At 39.5% G+C, this 22,680-nt stretch overlaps 1 protein-coding gene across 1 annotated transcript in view; it reads right to left on the reverse strand.

The window, feature by feature from the left end:
- Nucleotides 1–1,330: 1,330 nt before the first annotated feature.
- Nucleotides 1,331–22,680, reverse strand: part of LOC132395103 (sialate:O-sulfotransferase 1-like) — a 127,456-nt gene continuing 106,106 nt past the window's right edge. The window contains exons 8-11 of the mRNA XM_059971413.1: nt 18,492–18,666; nt 5,978–6,142; nt 3,465–3,665; nt 1,331–1,971 (exon numbers count right to left, since the gene is read on the reverse strand). Coding sequence (XP_059827396.1) covers nt 1,619–1,971; nt 3,465–3,665; nt 5,978–6,142; nt 18,492–18,666 — 894 coding nt within the window. The 3' untranslated portion in view covers nt 1,331–1,618. The remainder of the gene's footprint in view (nt 1,972–3,464; nt 3,666–5,977; nt 6,143–18,491; nt 18,667–22,680) is intronic.

Consider the following 22,680-nt stretch of genomic DNA (forward strand, 5'->3'; position numbering starts at 1 on the left):
GGAGATTCTGCCACTGATGAACAATCAGACAACAGATGTGAGAAGACTACAAAGGATGGGAATAGAATTGCCAGGATACAGGTGAGTTTGAACAAAAAGTCAGACATTGCGGTGGATGTACAAAAAGGTGGGAAGTCCAGACAGAATTACAGTGGGAAAAGTGTATTTAATCTTCAGTGGAATTCTGGGTGAAGGTTGAAACCAATGAAGATTGAATAGCTTAACAATAAGATTTTGGGCAATCCAGTCAACAATCAACCAATTTTCTAATTTAATTGGACCTTGTTTACATTAACAGTGTTTACAGTGCTGCCATTTACTAAATGAAATTGGCAGTATATCTGAGGAAATTGCAAAAGCTGGAACTGCAAGTGCAGGTTTAACAAAGAATTAGAGCATAATTTACAATGAAAAAGTTACAAAGGGACAGTGCTACAGCTGCAGTTTATATCAATGGACCAATTAGAACAGTAGGGTAATTCATATATCAAGTAGAGGTCGTTGCAAATGTAGCCACTCCAAGTCAATTACTAACAGAGATGCCTACTTCATTCAGTTCTGATGATGACACTAATCAATAACTGCAATGTAGGTTTATCTTCATAATGATGTGTCACATGTCACCATAACTAAGCAGGGAGTTGTTTTACACAGAATTGCTGAAATCTCTTTTTAAAACCAGAAAGTTAAACATTTGCAAAAGGTGACTAATATTTTCATTTTAAGGCAAAATGGTTGCATTAGGGGAATACTTATTGATGCAGTTTAGAAAATGAAGGAGACAATGGAAAAAAAAGATGTGCTTAATGCCAAAGTAAATTCAGATCCTACAGCTTTGAAATTGCTATTAAATATTTGTGTCCATATTCTTAATGCAATTACTGTGTATTGCTTTGAAACAGGGGGTTTAATACTAACTTACAGATGGTTGAAAGAACATTGTATATGTGACTGCGATTGCAAAGCTTGTGGGTTCTGTGCACTGGCTCTGCAGCGAAAGGTGGTTCATTAAGGTCTGTGAGTATTCTCACTGTAAAAGATTTTTTTAAGAAAACATCTATGCCAACTGTCCTCAATTCTTACAGTAAAACATATTTTCAAGGAACTATCTAATGTTAACCATCCTCAAAACAACAGCTCTCTTCTCATTGATAATTTTTGATTTAACACATTTGCAATGGAAGGCGCATTGTAGGCAGAACCAACTTGTAGGGAGGGCTAAATGAATTGTCAGAAGAGATTTTCACATTCCTTAGAAAAGTGACAGGTATAGTAGAATAAACAAGCTGCAGGTTCTCTTTGCTTTAATCTATCTGCAAGGGGAAAACATCCAGGAAGGAGTTAAATCAAATCTACCTGCACCTTGTAAAAATTCCAGAGTTGTATGATGACAAGACTTAGGTCAGGGTACTTTGTGTCATGTAAGACAACTGAGACATTTTTTTTTCTTGACACAAGTCCTCTGCAGCATGAGGCTATTGATCTGTTTGTGTGATGAGGTCCCACTCTTTCCCCTTCCACCTGATCTTTAAATGCAGTTGTCATTCTTGCTGTATCTTATAAACACAGGCTTGAAGTGGTGATGTACTGATTTAACTGATTTACCTCATTGGCTCCATCACCCAGGAACATACTCCTCAGGTAGTCCTGTGAGATTTTTCTTTTTAAGAGCTTCGTCCACCATTCTGATGTAACTGTTAATGATATTTTTCATCTCCAATGTGAACGGATCAAAATCTCTCTGCCGCAGGCCGGATCGTTTGAAGTTTCCATCTTTCTGGGTTTCGACACACAACAATCTGTCATCTGACACCGTGACGTTCAGGAACTCAACCATACGCTTCAGCTCCGGAAGGAGATTTCTCTTCAAGTCTTCGTAGTGAACCACTAGCACCCGACCGCAGTACTTCAACCAATCCAGTGTATGGGAGGCCCACCAGGAGGCATAGGTGTTTACAAATTCTGGCCATTCTGCAGGGGAAGAGTTTGAATTGAGCTAATTAATAATGCATGCTTGAAGCTGAAGCTTCAGAATTTTACTACATGCTTGGTCATTCTAAGGACTGGGCAAATGATCGGGAGACAAGTTTATAGTCCATTATATTGTCAATGAAAATAAGAAGGCCATCAGTGACTAAAAAAAGGACATCTGTAAAAACCCACTTGACTCACTGTTATCCATTTTAGAAGATGATATACAGTCCTCAACCAATCTGACATATGTGTTGCTAGATCCAAACATTCCAGAGGATTGCCCCTGTTCTACTAATCAATTACTTGACTTCCACTTTCTATAAACTCTAAGCTTATTTAAAACCTGCACTTTGCCTCTACTCTAGCTGATTATTCGGTGCATTAAAATGGGAGAAATTAGTATCTATTCAAGAGCACTAAACTCAGACAGTGTCAACCACTTGTGCATTTAATTCGATTCATTTCAGCTGTTTTACACCAAGGACTGTTTTTATTTCTTCTCAACACCATTCATACATACATCATTATATCCTACTCACCAATTCTCCAAAATACTTCAGGTTCATGCCCTTCTGATTTTCTGGTCATTTAAGTCTGGCCATCTACCTATCTTCCATTTTTATTCCCCCCTCCCATACAAAATATGCACTAAAATTAAACTGGTGGAAAAACCCCATGGATCAGGTAGCATCTGCTGAGGAATAGTCGATGTTTCAGTTTGAGACCCTACCTCAGGACGTGCTGTCAAATACTGGCATGAAATCTCCACAAATGCTGCTCAACTCACTGCATTTTTTAAGCTGTTTGTTTTTTTCTTTTGCTACAAAGTTCAGATCTGTAGTCTCTTAGCTGGTGTAGCTCTTGAATTCTTGTTCCTTACAAATCCAGGACTTGTTTTCTCTTTGTATCTTAAAAAAAAAGGCATGAAAATTAAGAACACCAAACAAAATTGCTAGGGGAAATCAGCAGGTCAGGCAGCATCTATACAGAGGAAACAGTCGATGTTTAGGGTGTGAGCCTGAAATATTGATTGTTTATTCCTCACCATAGATTCTGCCTGGCCTGCTGAGCTCCTCCAGCATTTTGTGTGTGTTGCTCTGGATTTCCAGCACCTGCAGAATCTCTGATGTTCCTGAAATTAATCTCTCGGATAAACCTGTGGTTATCTGCCTCAGAAGAGCAGAATATTCATGGAGCATTTTGTACACTAAAGATACTGCATAATCACATATTGCCACTGCTGCAGGTTTTGATCAAAGTGACTCTCCCTTGAGATTTCCCTTTCACTCAGTTCAGTCATATCTTAGACTTCACTTGACGTTTGGGAGGTCATCGCGTGGCCAGGCACGAGTAGAATCTGCCAACACGCTGTCAGACTACTGAAAATTTCCCATCAATCACTGACCTGAAAAGTACATTGGATATATCAGGGATTTTGATTTGCTATAAGAAATCCAACTGCTAAAGCTTTGCAGGGTCTACCAATTTACCTTTGCTTTTCCAGTGGCGTTCCGATGCATACCCCAAGTGGCCAGCACGCTTTCTATTGAACTCTGCCATCAAAGCCTTGTAGGGGTTTCTGATCAATAAGATGGCCGCATCAAATGTTTCGATTTCTCTCTTCCCACTCTCATGAGTTTTTATACAGATAGTTCGGCCGCTTTTCCAGTAGTCCTTTTCCCCTTTGAAACCTAAGAGGGCGAAAAATAAAAATTAACACTGTCGTACAGGAATCTTGCAGATGTTATCATATGAAACAATGATGAGTTTATTCAAAAGGAGGATTAAAGTTGTTTGGTTGCAAGCCTAATGCTAGCAAAATAGCTTCTTGTGTGTGACAGCTGCCAATACCTAAAAGAATAATATTACTGTCCTTCTATAATTCTATTTTGACTTTTGCCTGTATATTATTCCTACTATAAATCAGCTGGACTGATATTGCTTATTTTCAGGTACAGTGTAAAGGCAAATGCATCAGATGCAAGAAATTAAGTAATTATAGCAATGTTAACTAGAAATAAGACTTGAAAAAACATAGATACTACCTAGCCTGACAAATATGGAATCAGTTTGTTTGTTAATTCAAAATACAGAGGGTATAAACGGTCACTGTTTCTCTTTCCAGAGATACGTTTTAGGTCAAAAATCATCTGTCAGAACTGGAAATCATAAAGCAAATGCTGTCAGGGAGGAGGTATAGGACAAGGGGAATTATCCAATACAGTGATGCCAGGGTTGCCATGGTTATAAGCAATTGATGAAGCCATCTGGTTGACAAGTTAATGAAGGTAGATTGAGACACAGTACACAAACAAAGCTGTGAAATGCAGAGCTGTAGGACCTGCCCAGTGTTTAGGTTATGTTAGTGAAGAGAGAAGAGCTTAGAGGATGATGACCTACACTCATTGGCCACTTTATTAGTTACACATACACACAAAATTGGTCAATGCAAATATCTAATCAGCCAATCGTATGGCAGCAACTGAACGCATGTAGACATGGTCAAGAAGTTCAGCTGTTCAAACCAAACATCAAAATGGGGAAGAAAGGTGACCTAACTTTGACAGTGGAATGATTGTTGGTGGCAGGCGGGGTGGTTTGAGTATCTCTGAAATTGCAGATCTCTTGGGATTTTCATGCACAGCCGTCTCTAGAGTTCACAGAGAATGGTCGAAGGAAAAAAAAAGCATCCACTGAGTGACAGCTTTGTGGGTGAAAATGCCTTGTTGATGAGAGAGGTGAGAAGAGAATGGACGGACTGGTAAAAACTGAAAGGAAGTTAATACAGTACCTCAAATAACAATGTGTTACAACAGTAGTGCAGAGCAGCATCTCTGAACACAAAACATGTTGAATCGTAAAGCTGATGGGCTACAGCAGCAGAAGACCACAAACATACTCAGTTTTCACTTTATTAAGTACAGCAGGTACCTAATAAAGTGGCCATTGAGCTTTTAATGGAATTGACCAGTGAGTTATTAGAAAATCGTGTAATTCTATTTTAATTCTAAAAGGCTTCAATATGCTTAGATGGAAGATGAGGTCCTGGGTCTCAAACTTATATTGGGCCTTACTATAACTTTGCAGAAGGCCATACCAAGGTAGGTCAGAATGGAAGGAGAATAGACTATTAAAATGACAAGCAAATTAGAGCCTGGGGATCGCTTGTAGGCAAAAAAGCAGGTGCTCCACAAAGCTGTCAATCAATTTGTGTTTGGATTGTTCAATACACACAAGATCATATTATAAAAATCAAGTGCACTTTACTAGATTGTAAGCGATACAAGGGACTTGCCACAACATCGTCACTTTATTGCACTGAAGCAAGCATCAGTGTTTCAGATCATATAGATACCTGATAGATAGGTCTTTTTACACAATATTGAGTGGAAAGGAAGTTAAATGTATGTAATCCAATTGGTATTGTCTAAAGTTGGATACAATATGATAAAGAGAAGACCTATATGTATGGTGCTTTATCATTTACACTCAAAGCTCTCAGAGAACAAGTGTGCACACACCTAAAATCTATTTACACTTGTTAAATCTGGATCTGACATTAAGGAAAATATGTTTCCTAAGCAGTGTAGAAGACTTTTTTATGCAAAACATTGTAACATATAAATTTCAATTTGAGCTGATGATTCCAGTGGTTTTATATTGGGTGGCAAATTTCATATCAATTTATAATTAAAATTCACGTCAACTGTATGCTATTGATATGCTGAATTTGGCTTTGTTTCTCTACTTTGCTAATCAAATAAGAACTATTACTGTCTGCACAAACCTAAATACAATCATATGAAACAGGTTTCACCAATTTAACTGATAGAGTTTCTGAAACTAACTTTAAACATTATATTATGTTTATAATATTATTAAACAATATATTACACAGTTACATTACTCATGAGGTTTCCATCACTAAAGCAGATGGCTCTCTAGAGCTAGAACTTTACTATTCAGTTGCTGGGTAAATGGCAAGATAAGGAACAGCATATACCTTTGTTATAAAGAGTCCCATCAAAATAATAGCTTCCAGTGTAGAATCCAGTGCTGTGTTCTATCAAATGTCGGGCCCATGTATTCCCAGCACCCGGGAAACTAGAGAGAGCAACCATTGCCTTTGTTTTGGTGGGCAGAAATTTCCTGTCAGTACATCTGGTATCTGGAAAAGAAATGGGAGTCTGAAATCTCAACAATCTTGAGTCTTTTTTTTGCCTGATAGTTTCATTGCAGATCACATAATACACTAACTGAAAAAAAATGCACATCTATAAATAAGAAATAAAAATAAATGTGCTGGAAGTACATTTCACAATGGGCAGCATCGATGGAGAGATAGAACGTTTTAGCCGATGACCTTGAATGAGAATTGGATTAGACACCTGAAGGGAGAAAAGCAACATTTAATTTTGGATGATTTGAATGAAGAAATGCTTTCAAATGCATGCAGTAGTGTGCTTTGTGCTAGTGAGTTACCTCTGATAATATACTGTCCATATACCATTCAGTATTTTGTAGTTCTTTGGTGAAAAAATGATCAAACTTTTGCATATTCTGTAGCCTAAAGATTTTCACTGAATTGTCCCATCTTTTAAAGTAGTCCCTCTGGTGGATTTACATGCTTTTCCACTATGTTAAGCAAATTCATGTGAATTGATCTGTGTAAGACCATTTCCATTGCACTCCGGTGATTCACTTGTAATGGATTTCAGACCAAAAAGCAGAGGAGCAAATAAGGCCATTTGGCCAATTGGGTCTGTTCTGTGCCATTTGATCATGTCTGATTTATCTTCCCTCTCAACCTCATTCTCCTGGCTCCTCCCCATAACCTTTGACACCCTTACTAATTCAGTACCTATCAACCTCCATATTAGATATATCCAAAGTCTTGGCCTCTCAACAGTTGTCCAACTTTGGATTCTTATTTTCGTTTTACCTCGATCTGCCCTTTCTGGATTTTAAATTGAAAAGTGGCAACTGCCCAACTGAAAAGCTAAATTTGAAATGGATTTAAAGTCAGAAATAAGTCAACTTCTGGTTCCTAGTGTTTTAAATGTAGATTAAAATAGCCTCAATAAAAATGGACAAGTTAGTCAAGTTATTTGTAAATACTCGCTCTCCACTGGTTGCATTTCTATAAGCATTCTGATTAATTCCAAGCAATGTGAGCAAATTATGTTTACAATAATATTTCAGTTGGTCAATTAGATGCTAACATCAGGCATTGATCTGGTGACCTGCTATGCCAGACGTCTCTAAGATCATCCATCTGTACGTATGTCAATCTTGGATTTTGCATAGCATTTAGAGAGTGAACACTTAAACTGAAAGATAAACATTTTAATCTTGATCAGGCCCAAGATGATCAGATATAGTTGTGAGAAAGTGTCACAAATATAATACAGGTAATTCAATTGAATGACAAGTATTAGGGAATGGAGAAGAATGGGGTTATCAGGCCTTCGATCAAAACGTTGCCCCTCAATTTCCTTCTACACTGGACTGAAAAGTTTGTTATTGGTGTTTTATCAGCCTTCAGATTCTGATGCAAATTCTTGATTCCCTCTTGGATTATCAGCTGCTTAGCTTCCATTATTGCTTCCATCTGTCAGCGGCTTCAGGGACTATGCAATCACTCACTGCTGCAGTAGGGGCTTGTCATGCAAGAAGTACCTACAACTCTGCCAACATATCCCCTTATCACATTTAAAATTGTGGCACTTATGATCAGAACCATGCACTTGGTCAGGGATTGACTGAGCATGCAATATGTTCATCCAATAATGGTAAATTCAATAGATCACATTAAAAAGAAAGTCTGAATTAATTCCTGTTAAATAGAGATTTTGGGAGTTATTTTCCTCTACAAATAAATGTTGCTCTATAAATAGAGGATCATGCAAAAAATTATCTACAGAATATTCTAATTCAGAACCAGTGAGTTGCCTTGGAGACAACTAGTATAGAAGTTACCAAGTCTATATGGATATGGATCAGCCCAAAAGTGACCAGTGCAGACTTTATTTTTATGTAGGTTTTGGCAGTCATTCTGATTTGGATGGCAATGATCACTGTACTTATAACAACACATTTTGAATGCTTCTGTATGTTCTTAAGGTAAAACCTTTTCCTTTTGTTACAACGTATACAGAGAGTTCTTTATTTTGCCAAAACTAAACTATGGATGCTTGTTCATTCGTTTGTTATATTCCCTGTTGTATGACATGGGTGGCCATAGTCTTTCCATGATCATGAATAACTTGGTAAATTTTTCTACTGAAGTGGTTTGTCATTGCTTTCTTCTGGGCAATGTCTTGACAAGATGGGTGACCCCAGCCATTATCAATACTCTGCAGAGATTGTCTGCCTGGTATCTGAGGTCACATAAGCAGGACTTGTGATATGCACCAGCTTTTCATATTACCCAGCATACCCTGCATCTTGGCTAGCACAGAAGAATAACAATCACATATCATGAACAAAAGGAATAAAGCATGAAATAATTATTCATATTTTCTTGAATACTGCTGGTGTTAAACACTCACAGGAAGGCTGTACCCTATTCAAGAGCTATCCTTCAAAGTTTTTCAGGAATTGATTTATGCCAATGTAGTCAAAGGAGACCTACTTATGATCCTTTTCCAACATACAAGCATTTACAAAACCGTAATCAAGCAAAAGTTGTTTCTATTGTGTTCCTTGATCCAGATATTGATGCTGACAGAGCTTTTTCCTATATCCATAGGAGGCGGCCCTTGGGGTTCTTGTTCACGTTAGACGTAGATCTCATCTCAAGGCTGATCTTCAGTAAATCTACTAACTCAGCATAAACTGGGATTTATAACTTAACAAAAACATTGATTCAAGTTTTTATAAACAATCCAAAGTGGATGACTACAGTCTTATTGCATGACTGTTATTTTCAACTCTCTTTTTACTGTTGGAGACTACAAGAAAACTAGATGTTGATTCAGCTTCTCAACCTGCAGTATTGACCATCCCTTTGCCTCCACAGATGCTGCACCACCTGCTGAATTACTCAAGCAATTTGCTTATGCACCTTCGTTTAGATCTTTTGTTAACTAGACTTTTCTCAAAATATGTCTTCAACAACAAATTAATACTACCCAGTATGGATTTTTCTTTTAATATTTTATTGCATTTATTCTATACTGGATTTAATTAGACATATATTAACAAGGGGCTGGTTAGTGTTCACAGATTTCCTTCTTTCCTGACTAGTCATGAGCAAGATTCCATATTTCCCTGTTCAATGAATCCGTGTGATTATGTTGATTTGAATTCTTAAGCATTTAATGCCAGGGAATGGAAACTTCCCCAGCTAGTGCATTCAGTTACACAAAATGAGTGTGTTAATCTTAAACTCACCTAGTATAAGTGCACAACACAAATATGTTCCAAACTGGATATTTCATGGTTAACCTTACTCAGCAGGGTAGTTGGAAGTGGTGTAGTCAGTGGCCACTTTGAGGTGGCTCTGAGGAGCATTAATGGCCTGAAACTTCCCCTTAAAAACTAGGAGCACCATATGAAAGTCCAACATGAACACTAGCCTTCCCAGCATCCAGGACACCTTCAAAAGCGATGCTTCAAAAAAGTGGAATCCATCATTAAGGACCCCCATCACCCACAATACACCTTCTTCTCATTGCTACCATCAAAGTTGGAGATACAGGAGCCTGAAGAAACACATTCAATGTCTCAGGAACTGCTTCTACCCCTCTGCTATCAGATTTCTGAATGGACAATGAACCCATGAATCCTATCTCACTATTAAACCTGATATTAAGCCTGATTCTAATTCTTTCAGTTCCACAGTGGAGATCCTGAATTTCCTCAAAGCTGATTGCTGTTGTTTTCTTTTCAATTGCAGCTTGACATTGGACTCCTTACTCAGAATTTTCTGGTTTGTACATGAAGAGTAAGGTCTAGTACAAGGCAGTTTGCCTATTTTTTAGTCAATTGAACTAACTTAATGTTTAGTCATTTCATAATTTTTTGTTTTAATGCTTTTACTTTTAACAATTAGTTGTAAAGAGGGATTATTTTTAATTGTGTTTTAATGTGATCAATCAAGCCTTGTAAAAGCTTGGAGAATCCGTTCAGGCCTGGCGGTGTGACTACAGTGAAACTACTGGTTGGCAAAATCCTATTTATTTGAAGACAATGCAGATCAGAATAGCTTAGAGCAGGTTTTTTTGGAGCTTAAGCCAGGGCAGGAGAGATTCACTGGAAAAGCAATTGTAGACTGACTGAACATTTTGCTCCATTATTGCAGGTCCTTGCAGTCATGCAGAAATACTTTACCCAAGTGCTTAATGAAAACACTTATTGGATTGTACTGTAAAGGGTTTCATTTTTCAATGTTGACAATGCTTAAAATGTGCATGCACAATTACCGATACAAAGCAAATAAAACTTTAAAGGGAGAATAACTGGATTAATGTGAATAATCTGATGTTTTGATGTATATATGATAAATAAATCTAAAGCTAAGTCTAGATCCAAATGCAGATCTAATGTTCCAGAATATTTAGCCACATGTTATAAGCCCAGAGTCATAGAACACTACAGCACAGAAACAGGCTCATTGGCTCATCTAGTTTGTGTCAAGCCATCAATCTACTACGTCCCATTGACCTGCACCTGGGCCATCATCCTCCATACCCCTCCCATTTATGTGCTTATCCAAATTTCTCTTAAATGTTGAAATTGAACCTACATTTGCTGCTTCTGCTGGCAGCTCATTCCACACTCTCACTACCCTTTGAGTGAAGAGGTTCCCCCTCAGGTACCCTTAAACATTTCACCTTTTACCTTTAACCCTCTAGTTGTAGTCTCATCCAACCTCAGTGGAAAAAGCCTGCTTGCATTTACCCTATCTATACCTTTTGTAATTTTGAATGCCTCTATCCAGTCTCCCCTCAATCCTCTACATTCTCGGAAATAAAGTCCTAGCTTATTCAACCTTTTCCTATAACTCAGGTCCTCAAGCCCTCATAAAATCCTTGTTATTTTCTCTACACTCTTTCTAACTTAATTACATTTTTCCTGCAGATAGCTGTCCAAAATACTCCAAATTTGGCCTCACCAACATCTTGTACAATTTCAACATAACATCTCAACTCCTGTACTTAAAACATTCATTTATGAAGGGTAACATGCTAAAAGCTTTCTTTATGACCCTTTCTACCTGTAACACCATCTTCAAGGAATTATGGATCTGTATTCCCAGATCCCTCTCTTTTACTACACACCTCAATGCCCTATGGCTCTTCATGAACAACCTATCCTGGTTGGTCCTTCTAAAGTTCAACTCTTCACATTTGGGTCTTGCCAAAGGGTTTCAGCCCAAACCGTCTTTGCGTGTGTTGCTTGGATGTGAGATCATGTGGGACATTCTCAAAGGCCTTGCTAAAAGTCCACGTACACAAACATCCATTACCTTGCCTTCATCAAATTTCCTGATAACTTTTGCAAAAACCTCTGAGATTGGTTAGACATGACCTACCACACAAAAAGCTATGTTGACTATCCCTAATCAGTCCCTGTCTATCCAAGAATTTATATATCTTGTTCCTTAGAATAACTTTCAATAATTTTCCCAGTACAGCATACCAGTCTAACCAACCTACAATTTCCTGACTTATTCTTAGAGCATTTCTTAAACAACAGAACAAAATTAGAGGATCTCCAATCCTCTGATATTTCACCTGTGGCTACAGATGTTTTAAATATCTCTGCTAGGGCCCTTGCAGTTTTTATATCAGCCTTCCACAGGGTCAGACGGAACACCCTGCCAGGCTCTGGGGACGTATCCACCCTGATTGGGTTCATCAGGCAATGAGGTGGAGATAGGTCTCCAGCAAAGGAGGTTTAAGGTGCTCCTTTCCTCCACTAGCCTGCAGGCCATCTTTGGGCAAGGTGTAGCACCTGATTATCTCCCTGATCAGTTTCATGAGAAGCTATGGGAGCAGGTGGAGGATATTCGTATGAGCAGCTGGTGCATATCCTGGTGCAAGGGTCAAGGATGTCTCTGAGCGGCTGCAGGACATTCTGGAATGGGAAGGTGAACAACCAGTCGTCGTGGTGTACATAGGTACCAACAATATAGGTAAAATACAGGATGAGGTCCTACAAGGTGAATTTAGGGAGTTAGGAGATAAACTAAAAAGTAGGACTGCAAAGGTAATAATCTCTGAATTACTACCAGTGCCATGTGCTAGTCAGAGTAGAAATAGGAGGATATTTCAGATGAATACGTGGCTTGAAAAATGGTGCAAGGGGGAGGGATTCAAACTTCTGGGGCATTGGAACCAGTTCTGGGGGAGGTGGGACTGGTATAAACAGGACGGTCTGCACCTGGGCTGGAGTGGAACCAATGTCCTAGGGGGAGCGTTTGCTACTGCTGTTCAGGAGGCTTTAAACTAATGTGGCAGGGGGATGGGAACAAGTGCAGAGAGACAGAGGGGTGTAAAATGAGGGTAGAAGCAAAAAGTAGTAAGGTGAAAAGTAAAAGTGGCTGGCAGGCAGGCAAATCCAGGGGAAAAAGCAAAAAGAGCCACTTTTCAACATAATTGTATAAGGGCTAAGAGTGTTGTAAAAACAAGCCTGAAGGCTTTGTGTGTCAATGCGAGGAGCATTCATAACAAGGTGGATGAATTGAATGTGCAGATAGTTATGAATGAATATGATACAGTTGGGATCACAGAGACATGGCTCCAGGGTGACCAAGAATGGGAGCTCAACATCCAGGGATATTCAATATTCAGGAGGGATAGACAGGAAAGAAAAGGAGGTGGGGTAGCATTGCTGGTTAGAGAGGAGATTAACGCAATAGAAAGGAAGGACATTAGCCTGGAGGATGTGGAATCGATATGGGTAGAGCAGCATAACATTAAGGGGCAGAAAACGCTGGTGGGAGTTGTGTACAGGCCACCTAACAGTAGTAGTGAGGTTGGGGATGGCATTAAACAGGAAATTAGAAATGCGTGCAATAAAGGAACAGTAATTATAATGGGTGACTTCAATCTACATATAGATTGGGTGAACCAAATTGGTAAGGGTGCTGAGGAAGAGGATTTCTTGGAATGTATGCGGGATGGTTTTCTGAACCAACATGTCGAGGAACCAACTAGAGAGCAGGCCATTCTAGATTGGGTATTGAGCAATGAGGAAAGGTTAGTTAGCAATCTTGTCGTGTGAGGCCCCTTGGGTAAGAGTGAACATAATATGGTGGAATTCTTCATTAAGATGGAGAGTGACATAGTTATTTCAGAAACAAAGGTTCTGAATTTAAAGAAGGGTAACTTTGAAGGTATGAGATGTGAATTAGCTAAGATAGACTGGCAAATGATACTTAAAGGGTTGATGGTGGTTATGCAATGACAAGCATTTAAAGATCGCATGGATGAACTACAACAATTGTTCATCCCAGTTTGGCAAAAGAACAAACCAGGGAAGGTAGTGCACCTGTGGCTGACAAGGGAAATTAGGGATAGTAGCAAGTCCAAAGAAGAAACATATAAATTAGCAAAAAAAAAGCAGCACACCTGGGGACTGGGAGAAATTCAGAGACCAGCAGAGGAGGACAAAGGGCTTAATTAGGAAAGGGAAAAAAGATTATGAGAGAAAGCTGGCAGGGAACATAAAAACTGACTGTAAAAGCTTTTATAGATACATGAAAAGAAAAAGATTGGTTAAGACAAATGTAGGTCCTTTACAATCAGAAACAGGTGAATTGATCATAGGGAACAAAGACGTGGCAGACCAATTGAATAACTACTTTGGTTCTGTCTTCACTAAGGAGGACATAAATAATCTTCCAGAAATAGTAAGGGACTGAGGGTCTGGTGAAATGGAGGAACAGAGGGAAATACATGTTAGTAGGGAAGTGGTGTTAGGTAAATTGAAGGGATTAAAGGCAGATAAATCCCCAAGGCCAGTTGGTCTGCATCCCAGAGTGCTAAAGGAAGTAGCCCAAGAAATAGTGGATGCATTAGTGATAATTTTTCAAAACTCTTTAGATTCTGGATTAGTTCCTGAGGATTGGAGGGTGGCTAATGTAACCCCACTTTTTAAAAAATGAGGGAGAGAGAAACCGGGGAATTATAGACCAGTTAGTCTGACATTGGTGGTGGGGAAAATGCTAGAGTCGGTTATCAAAGATGTGATAACAGCACATTTGGAAAGAGGTGAAATCATCGGACAAAGTCAGCAAAGGAAAATCATGTCTGACGAATCTTATAGAATTTTTTGCAGATTTAACTAGTAGAGTGGATAGGGGAGAGCCAGTGGATGTGGTATATTTAGATTTTCAAAAGGCTTTTGACAAGGTCCCACACAGGAGATTAGTGTGCAAACTTAAAGCACACGATATTGGCGGTATGGTATTGATGTGGATAGAGAATTGGTTGGCAGACAGGAAGCAAAGAGTGGGAATAAACGGGACCTTTTCAGAATGGCAGGCAGTGACTAGTGGGGTATCGCAAGGCTTAGTACTGGGAACCCAGTTTTTTACAATTTATATTAATGATTTAGATGAGGGAATTAAATGTAGCATCTCCAAGTTTGCGGTTGACACGAAGCTGGGCGGTGGTGTTAGCTGTGAGGAGGATGCTAAGAGGATGCAGGGTGACTTGGATAGGTTAGGTGAGTGGGCAAATTCATGGCAGATGCAATTTAATGTGGATAAATGTGAGGTTATCCACTTTGGTTGCAAGAACAGTAAAACAGATTATTATCTGAACGATGGCCGATTAGGAAAAGGGGAGATGCAACGAGACCTGGGTGTCATTGTACACCAGTCATTGAAGGTGGGCATGCAGGTACAGCAGGCAGTGAAAAAGGCAAATGGTATGTTGGCATTCATAGCAAAAGGATTTGAGTACAGGAGCAGGGAGGTTCTACTGCAGTTGTACAAGGCCTTGGTGAGAACGCACCTAGAATATTGTGTGCAGTTTTGGTCCCCTAATCTGAGGAAAGACATTCTTGCCATAGAGGGAGTACAGAGAAGGTTCACCAGATTGGTTCCTGGGATGGCAGGACTTTCATATGAAGAAAGACTGGATCAACTAGGCTTATACTCACTGGAATTTACAGGATTGAGGGGGGGATCTTATTGAAACGTATAAAATTCTAAAGGGATTGGACAGGCTAGATGCAGGAAGATTGTTTCTGATGTTGGGGAAGTCCAGAACGAGGGGTCACAGTTTAAGGATAAAGGGGAAGCCTTTTAGGACCGAGATGAGGAAAAACTTCTTCACACAGAGAGTGGTGAATCTGTGGAATTCTCTGCCACAGGAAACTGTTGAGGCCAGTTCATTGGCTATATTTAAAAGGAAGTTAGATATGTCCCTTGTGGCTAAAGGGATGAGGGGGTATGGAGAGAAAGCAGGTACAGGGTTCTGAGTTGGATGATCAGCCATGATCATACTGAATGGCGGTGCAGGCTCAAAGGGCTGAATGGCCTACTCCTGCACCTATTTTCTATGTTTCTATGTTACTATCACAATTCCTGGTTGTGCGATCACTGACGTCAGGTAGATAGATAATCTTTGAAGAGAATTGTATTGTAAAGACATTGCCCAGAAGATGGCAATGGCAAACCACTTTTGAAGAAAGATTTGCCATGAACAAGGATGGTCATGGGACCATGATTGCCTACAGCATATGACATGTCACATAATGATGAAGATGATGATGGTAAATTTGCCTCAACACAGCAAACACCTCCTCTGTAATTTGTATAGTGTCCATGTCCTCGCTTTGTCTCACTCTTTAGATTCTGTCCGTCTCCCAAGTAAATACAGACACAAAAAAAATCCATTAAGATTTCCCTCATCTCTTTCAGTTCCACGCATGGAAAACATCTTCTAGAGGATCAACTTTGTCCCTTGCTATCTTTTTTTTCTTACTATATCTGTAGACGCTATTACGAGTCTTCTTCACCTTGCCTGCTAGAGTAATTCATGCCTTCTTTTAGCCCTCCTGATTTCCTTCTCAAATGTTCTTTTGCATTTTTTATACTCCTCGAATACCTCATTTGTTCTTTCCTGACTATACCTGTTATGCACGCACTTCTTTATCTTAATCCTGGCCTCAATATCTCTCAAAAACAGAAGTTTCCTAAATTTGTGTCCTTGCGTTTTACAATGACAGGAACATACAAACTTGGTACTCTCAAAATTTCACTTTTGAAGGCCTCCTACTTACAAAGTTCACCTTTACCAGAAATCAACCCGTCCCAATCCATAATTGCAAGATCCTTTTTGATACCATCAGATTTGGCCTTTCTCTAATTTAGAATCTCAACCTAATGACCAGACCTATCCTTTTCCATAATTACCTAGAAACTAATGGCATTATGATCCTTCGATGTAGTTTTCCCCTACACAAATTTCTGTCACCTGCCTAGTCTCATTCCCTAATAGGAGATCCAGTATCACACTCTCTCTAGTTGGGACTTCAGTGTACCGATTAAGGAAATTTTCCTGAACATATTTGACAAACTATTTCCTATCTAGCCCTTTAAATGTTTTGGAATTCCCCTCACAATGCAAAAAGTTAAAATCACCTGCTATCACAATTTTATGTTTCTGCGACAGACTGTGATCTCTCTACAAATTTGCTCATCCAAATCTCATGGACTGTTGGATGGTCTATAACATGATCCATTAACATTGTCACACCTTTCTTATTCCTCAGTTCTACCCTTAAAGCCTCACTAGACAAGCTCTCCAGCCTGTCCTGTCTGAGCATTGCCATGACATTTTCCCTGACTAGTAATGTCACCATGTCCCCTTTAATGCCTTCCACTCTATCACATCTAAAACAACAGAACGCCAGAACACTGAGCTGCCAGTCCTGCCCCTCCTGCAACCAAGTCTCACTAATGGCTACAATGTCATAACTCCATGTGCTGATCCATGCTACAAACTCATCTGCCTTTCCTACCATCCTCCTTGCACTGGAATATACGCAGCTCAGATCGTTAGTTCCACCATGCTCAACCTTTTGGTTCCTGACTTTGTTTATAGGCCTAACAATATCTTACGCTATAACCACTCCACTATCTGTTGTGGAGCTCTAGTTCCCATTTCCATGCAACTCTAGTTTAAGCACATCCCCATCCCACCATGCATCACTAAGAAACCTTCCCATTAGCATATTAGTCCCCCTCCAGTTCAGCTGAAATCCATCCCATCTGTACAGTCATCACCTTTCCTGAAGTCCTCTCGCCAACACCAATTCCTTAGCCATACGTTAATCTCTATGATCTTCTAATTTCTGGCCTCATTAACATGTAGTCCAGGTAGCAATCCTGAGATGACAACCCTAGAGGTCCCATTCTTTAATTTAGCACCTAATTCCCTGAGCTCACTTTGCAGTACCTCATTATTCCTATCCCTGTCATTGATACTGATGTAGACCACGGCCTCTGGCTCCTCACCCTCCCACTTATGACTGCTTTGGACTCGATACAGGATGTCACTGAACCCGGCACCCTGGAGGCAATATACCATCCGGGAATCTCGTTCTTGTCTACAGAACCTCCTTTCTGTTTCCCTAACCAATGGTTCCCCTTTCACAACAAGGGAATCATTGGTTAGGGAAACAGAAAGGAGGTTCTGTAGACAAGACCGAGATTCCCGGATGGTATATTTTCTCCCCCATTCCCTTCCGAGCCACAGAGACAGACTCAGTGCTAGAGATCTGACAACTGTGGCTTTCCTCTGCTAGGATATACAACCCCCAACAGTGTCTAAAACAGCACCTGCTGCTGAGAGGAATGGCCACAGGTGTACTCTACATTGGTTACCAATCCCCTAACCCCCCTCCCTCCTGATGGTCACCCTATCTCTACCTGTGTCCTACACCTTGGGTGTAACTGCCTCCCAGTATGTCCAGCCTATCAACCCCTCAGCTTCTTAAATGATCCAGAGTTCATCCTGTTCCAGCTTCAACTCCTTAACACAGTCTGTTAGATGCTGCAGCAAGATACACTTCTTACAGGTGTAGTCATCAGGGACACTGGAGGTTTCCCAGCCTTCCATCATTCCATAAGAGGAGCATTCCACTACCATGCCTAAATGTGCAGAAAGAACGAATAAATAACAACAAAAAAATCTACCGATGGCCTACGCCTCTCCTCACCAAATCCTCAATAATCAAAAGCCCCAAGTCCCCACTCTAACACTGGTTCAAACACACACAATGGCCACTTCACTTAAACCTATTTTGTTTTTACTGGATCTTGCCAAGTACCTAATTATACACAATCCATTATCTCCTCAGGAACTGTGACATGTAAAATGTGCTGAGTGCCTGTGCTCACTTCTTTTAAACTGTTTCTCTCTCTCTCTATTCGCAATCCAATGTTTCCTCTAGAACTGTGGCATGCAGGACCTACTGGAAGTAATTTCTGTTGCCTTCAGGTTTCAAAATCAACATGTCACTTTTATGCCACAGAACGTGATGTTCCAGTTTACCTTGAACAGGAGTCTGGTAGATAACACAATAATTCTCATCTCCTAAGAACTCTGTTGTCGTGTCACTTGACAGCCTCCCACAGAGCTGGTCGTTCACAATGTCATGAAGCGTGAAGTCAGTTGTGGCAAATCCACAGTAACATTCTGTTCTTCTGATGACAACGAGGGGAAATTCCTGTCAAAGAAAATTACATGAAATTGTGACATGGGCTCCCGAATCCCTTTTTAAGCTGGTACCCTGCAAGTTGCTGTATCTTTGCTGTCAAGTGAGGAAGAGAGTTCTTTCTTCTTGTTGACTGCACACTTAAAAAAAAAGCAATCATGTTGCTCTACACAAAATAAAAATGGAGTGCTTAGACCCTGGCTTGCATGTTGGTGAGATTGCTCATAAACAGTAATCCAATGCAAATTTTACTGAGTTTTAGAACAATGATAAATGAATTTAAAAGCCCGAGTATTTGCCAAAATTAATGAAGAAAACTTCACCTCGCAATTATCCTTTTGTTAGTGACACTAAAGTAAACTTCTTGACAAAGTTTTATCTGGTGCCAATCCTTTGAGTATAAATCTATTCAATAAACAGCATGCTTTGCACTATAGACAGGGAATACATTTCCAGGTGATTTTATCTCGTGAAGGTATCTTCTGCTACATTTTATCTTTAAATTCAATAATTTTTTTGCAGCTTAGTGGAATTTTAATGCAATGAACCAAGCCATTAATGATAATAGCTGCCAAGATTGATTGCTTAATATTCTGTTATGAGATTTATTACATAGAATTTCATAGTATATTTTGTTAAGATATATTATTAATTCATATTGACCTGTCCCGGCTACACTGAGGGTATCCAATTCCCAGTTGGGTTCTTTGCATCTCTCTTTTATTATGCAAAATACAGACTCAGTACCCCTTATCTGAAATGCTTGGGGCAGGAAGCGTTTTGGATTCTGGACTTTAAAAAACTGAATATATAACATTATAGCTTGGGATCGCCACCATCTCTGACTGAATTTATGTTCCATCAGCAAGTAACCTTGGCCTTACACTTGTTCATCACATGTATGTACTGATGCAGCTGTTCAGCATGTTAAATTTTCATCAGTGACAATCTTGACAAACTCATCAATGAATTTCTCTGCTGCCTTGTGAACAGCAGATGCCTTATTCCCACAAATCTTTATAAAAGTAATGTCGTGCCTTTTCTTAAATCTCTGCAACCAGCCTGCTGAATATTCACAATTACCTTCCATTTTCAGTTCGTCATGATAGATCTTTGCTTCATGACCAGCTTACTGTTAAGTGGCATATGTTCACTCCAATACTGATGAATCCACTTTTAAGATACACAATCCAGATCTTCATTTTTCACTTAATGAGTGTTTTTCTATTTTTCATTAACTTCTGTTTATTACATGTGTGAGGTCACTTCTCAGAACTGTCTGTGGTGAGCGAAGACTTGGGCCACTATTGGGAACTTGCCCAACGTCTTGCGGAATTTTCCATTTGTGGCGTCATGTCAACGCTCAAAAAAAAATTCAGGTTTTGGAAGTTGTTGGATTGTGTAATTTTGGATAAGAAGTAGTCTACCGGTACTGTCATTCTTATGTACTACTCCTGTGAAATCTACATTTGGGCCAATTTCAAAATGCCAGAGATTTCCCTTAACATATGATGGCTATCAGAAGGTTAGTTTGTCATCAATTCTAGCTGCAGCCAATAATAGATCCATTACATTAGATGAATCGGTCATTCAGCTGGAGCTGAGGTGCATATGTAACACAACTTGAATGGATCCAGGGTATGAAGCCCTACAGCAGGAATGGGAGTCCAGTGGAAGATGTTTGTATGCAAGTTATTCACATTTCTGTACAGGTAGGAAAACACTTGTGTGAAATTAAAACACCACGCTTTTGGTACTTAGCAGACCAGGCAGCATCTACAGAGATAGAAACATTGTTAGCATTTCAGATCAAAAATCCTTTGTCAAAACCAGAAAAGGTACAGGAGAATCATACTTCAACAAGCCACTGGGGTTATGACAGTCTTCCAAAGGTGCTTTGAAAACAATCTCAAACATTTTTAGCTTCTGGAACTGGAAAATGAGAAGTGTTCAAGATGGCTTTTCAAGATGTGGAATGATTTCTCTTGGCCATTTTCTGTCACATTGAAACCCAGTGTAATCCTTTTTCCCAGCTGAGATGAAAGACAAAATCTACACATCACAAAGTACTTCACGACCAACTGGGTAACCTTGAAGTACTGTCGCATGTGCAGGAAATGTGAGAAATTTGTATTAATGAATTTTTTATATTGTAATGATATTAACTGAAGGAGACATATTTGCTAGGACAGTGATCAACTGTCCTCCTTTGGAGCAGTTGTCAGTGTCCTTGTTCAACGTTTCAATCAAAAGAAGGCACTCCTGGTAGTGTGCTGCCTAGTAGTCCATCAGGATCAAGAATTTCTTGTTTCTATTTCCAGTTCTGTGGATTCCAATGTGGTTGATGGGACCAATATGTCATATATGGAGCAGTGGGCTTTTGTGTACTACTAACAACGGTGGTACTGAATGAAGTACTAACCAGAATGCTCTTTCTCATTTTAAAAACGGATGAGCTAGGTCAGTGAGATATCACTTTTTTTTTCCTCACCACTTTACCCACCACCCCGCTCCCCACGAGGATCTGAATTTTTACTCTGTCATCTCTCACCACGATGGAGCTTCGAGCAGTTTTAAAAAGTCTGGTGTTGGGTGCGAGAACCAGATGGATTTCCTATTCTAGCAGAATATAATTAAGGCCTCATTGCTGGCGATGTTGATCTGGCAGAGGATGTCAGCATTGGTTCACTTAAACTGGCAGTGGGGATAATCTGCTTCTCAGAACACACAGAGCAGTAAGAAACTCTGCTACCCAGCAGAATATATGCTCTATTCCATATCTGAGGTCTTGAACTTTAAATACTACTTTACTTAGACTGTCAGAGACTGTGCTGGTGCATTGAAAATGGAACAGTAAATTTCACTGATAAGTGTCTAGCTTCACTGATGGGTGGACCTTGAAACTTGGAAAGAGGCGTGCATTCTTCAGGAGCGTGACATGGACCCTCATTGCTGGTGGGTGGTGTTCCATAATGGTTTTATCTCTTGTGTGCTTCAGTGAACAAGTTGAAAATGACAGAGTCAGAAGAGTGGCACAGTTAATTGCTGCGGTTTATGGCCTTAAAGTTGTAGTTGTCCTCTGCTTTTACAATCTGGTTCATGGAGAGGGTTCACAGTGTACACTTTATATGCATTCTGAAAAATTGTCAGCAATGACATTTGCAAGAAAAATAAGATGAAGGTTGAAGACATTCACCCCAAGGAATTCAACCGACCTTAGGGCACAATTGCAATCAAACTTCTTTTAAACAAAGGCTTATTCAATGACTATAGCAACAGAGCAATACATTATACAATAATCAAGGGCTTCATAAACTATTAACAGTTTCTAATTAAAATATGATTCTTACTATCTACAACACACTCGAGCCCCATCAAACATCTACTTTGGCATCAGAACGAACAGATAAAAAAAAACTGCTGAGACAGGAACATGACAGTTCACAGCAACAGAGTGGAATCTCCTGCAAAATATCAATATTGAATCCCAAACTAATTGGCAATAAAAAATCCTCAGTGTATTGTTACCACGGTTACCTATCCTTTTTATCTACAATAAATTATGCTTGACAACATAGAGGTTCTGCAATGCTCTGAAATTACAAAAATAGTTTTTTATTCAAGATCTCCCTCTGAAAAGTAGAAATCAAACCAACAATGTGAGACTCAACCCTACTTGATACTACTTGAGAACTGATTTCCCTTTATTTGCAGTTTGTACCAGTAATAATACTTTTTCCTAGTACTGATCACATTGTTATTAACTGGATGGCAACTTTAAATGACCAGCAATGGAATTGTTAATGGAATATTAATTTCATTTTTAATACCACCACTCAGAGATACATCAGCTGGAATCAAAATGCAGCAAATTCCCACAGATCAACAAAGCATATTTTACCCACTTCTGATCCCATGCTTTAATTTGTTTGTCTCACATTTCCTCCGGGTGCTCCTGTTTCCTCCCACAGCCCAAAGATATACTGGCCGGTAGGTTAGCTGGCCATTGTAAATTGTTCCGTGATT

The sequence above is a fragment of the Hypanus sabinus genome, chromosome 6, assembly GCF_030144855.1.
Source record: "Hypanus sabinus isolate sHypSab1 chromosome 6, sHypSab1.hap1, whole genome shotgun sequence".
Lineage (NCBI taxonomy): Eukaryota > Metazoa > Chordata > Chondrichthyes > Myliobatiformes > Dasyatidae > Hypanus > Hypanus sabinus.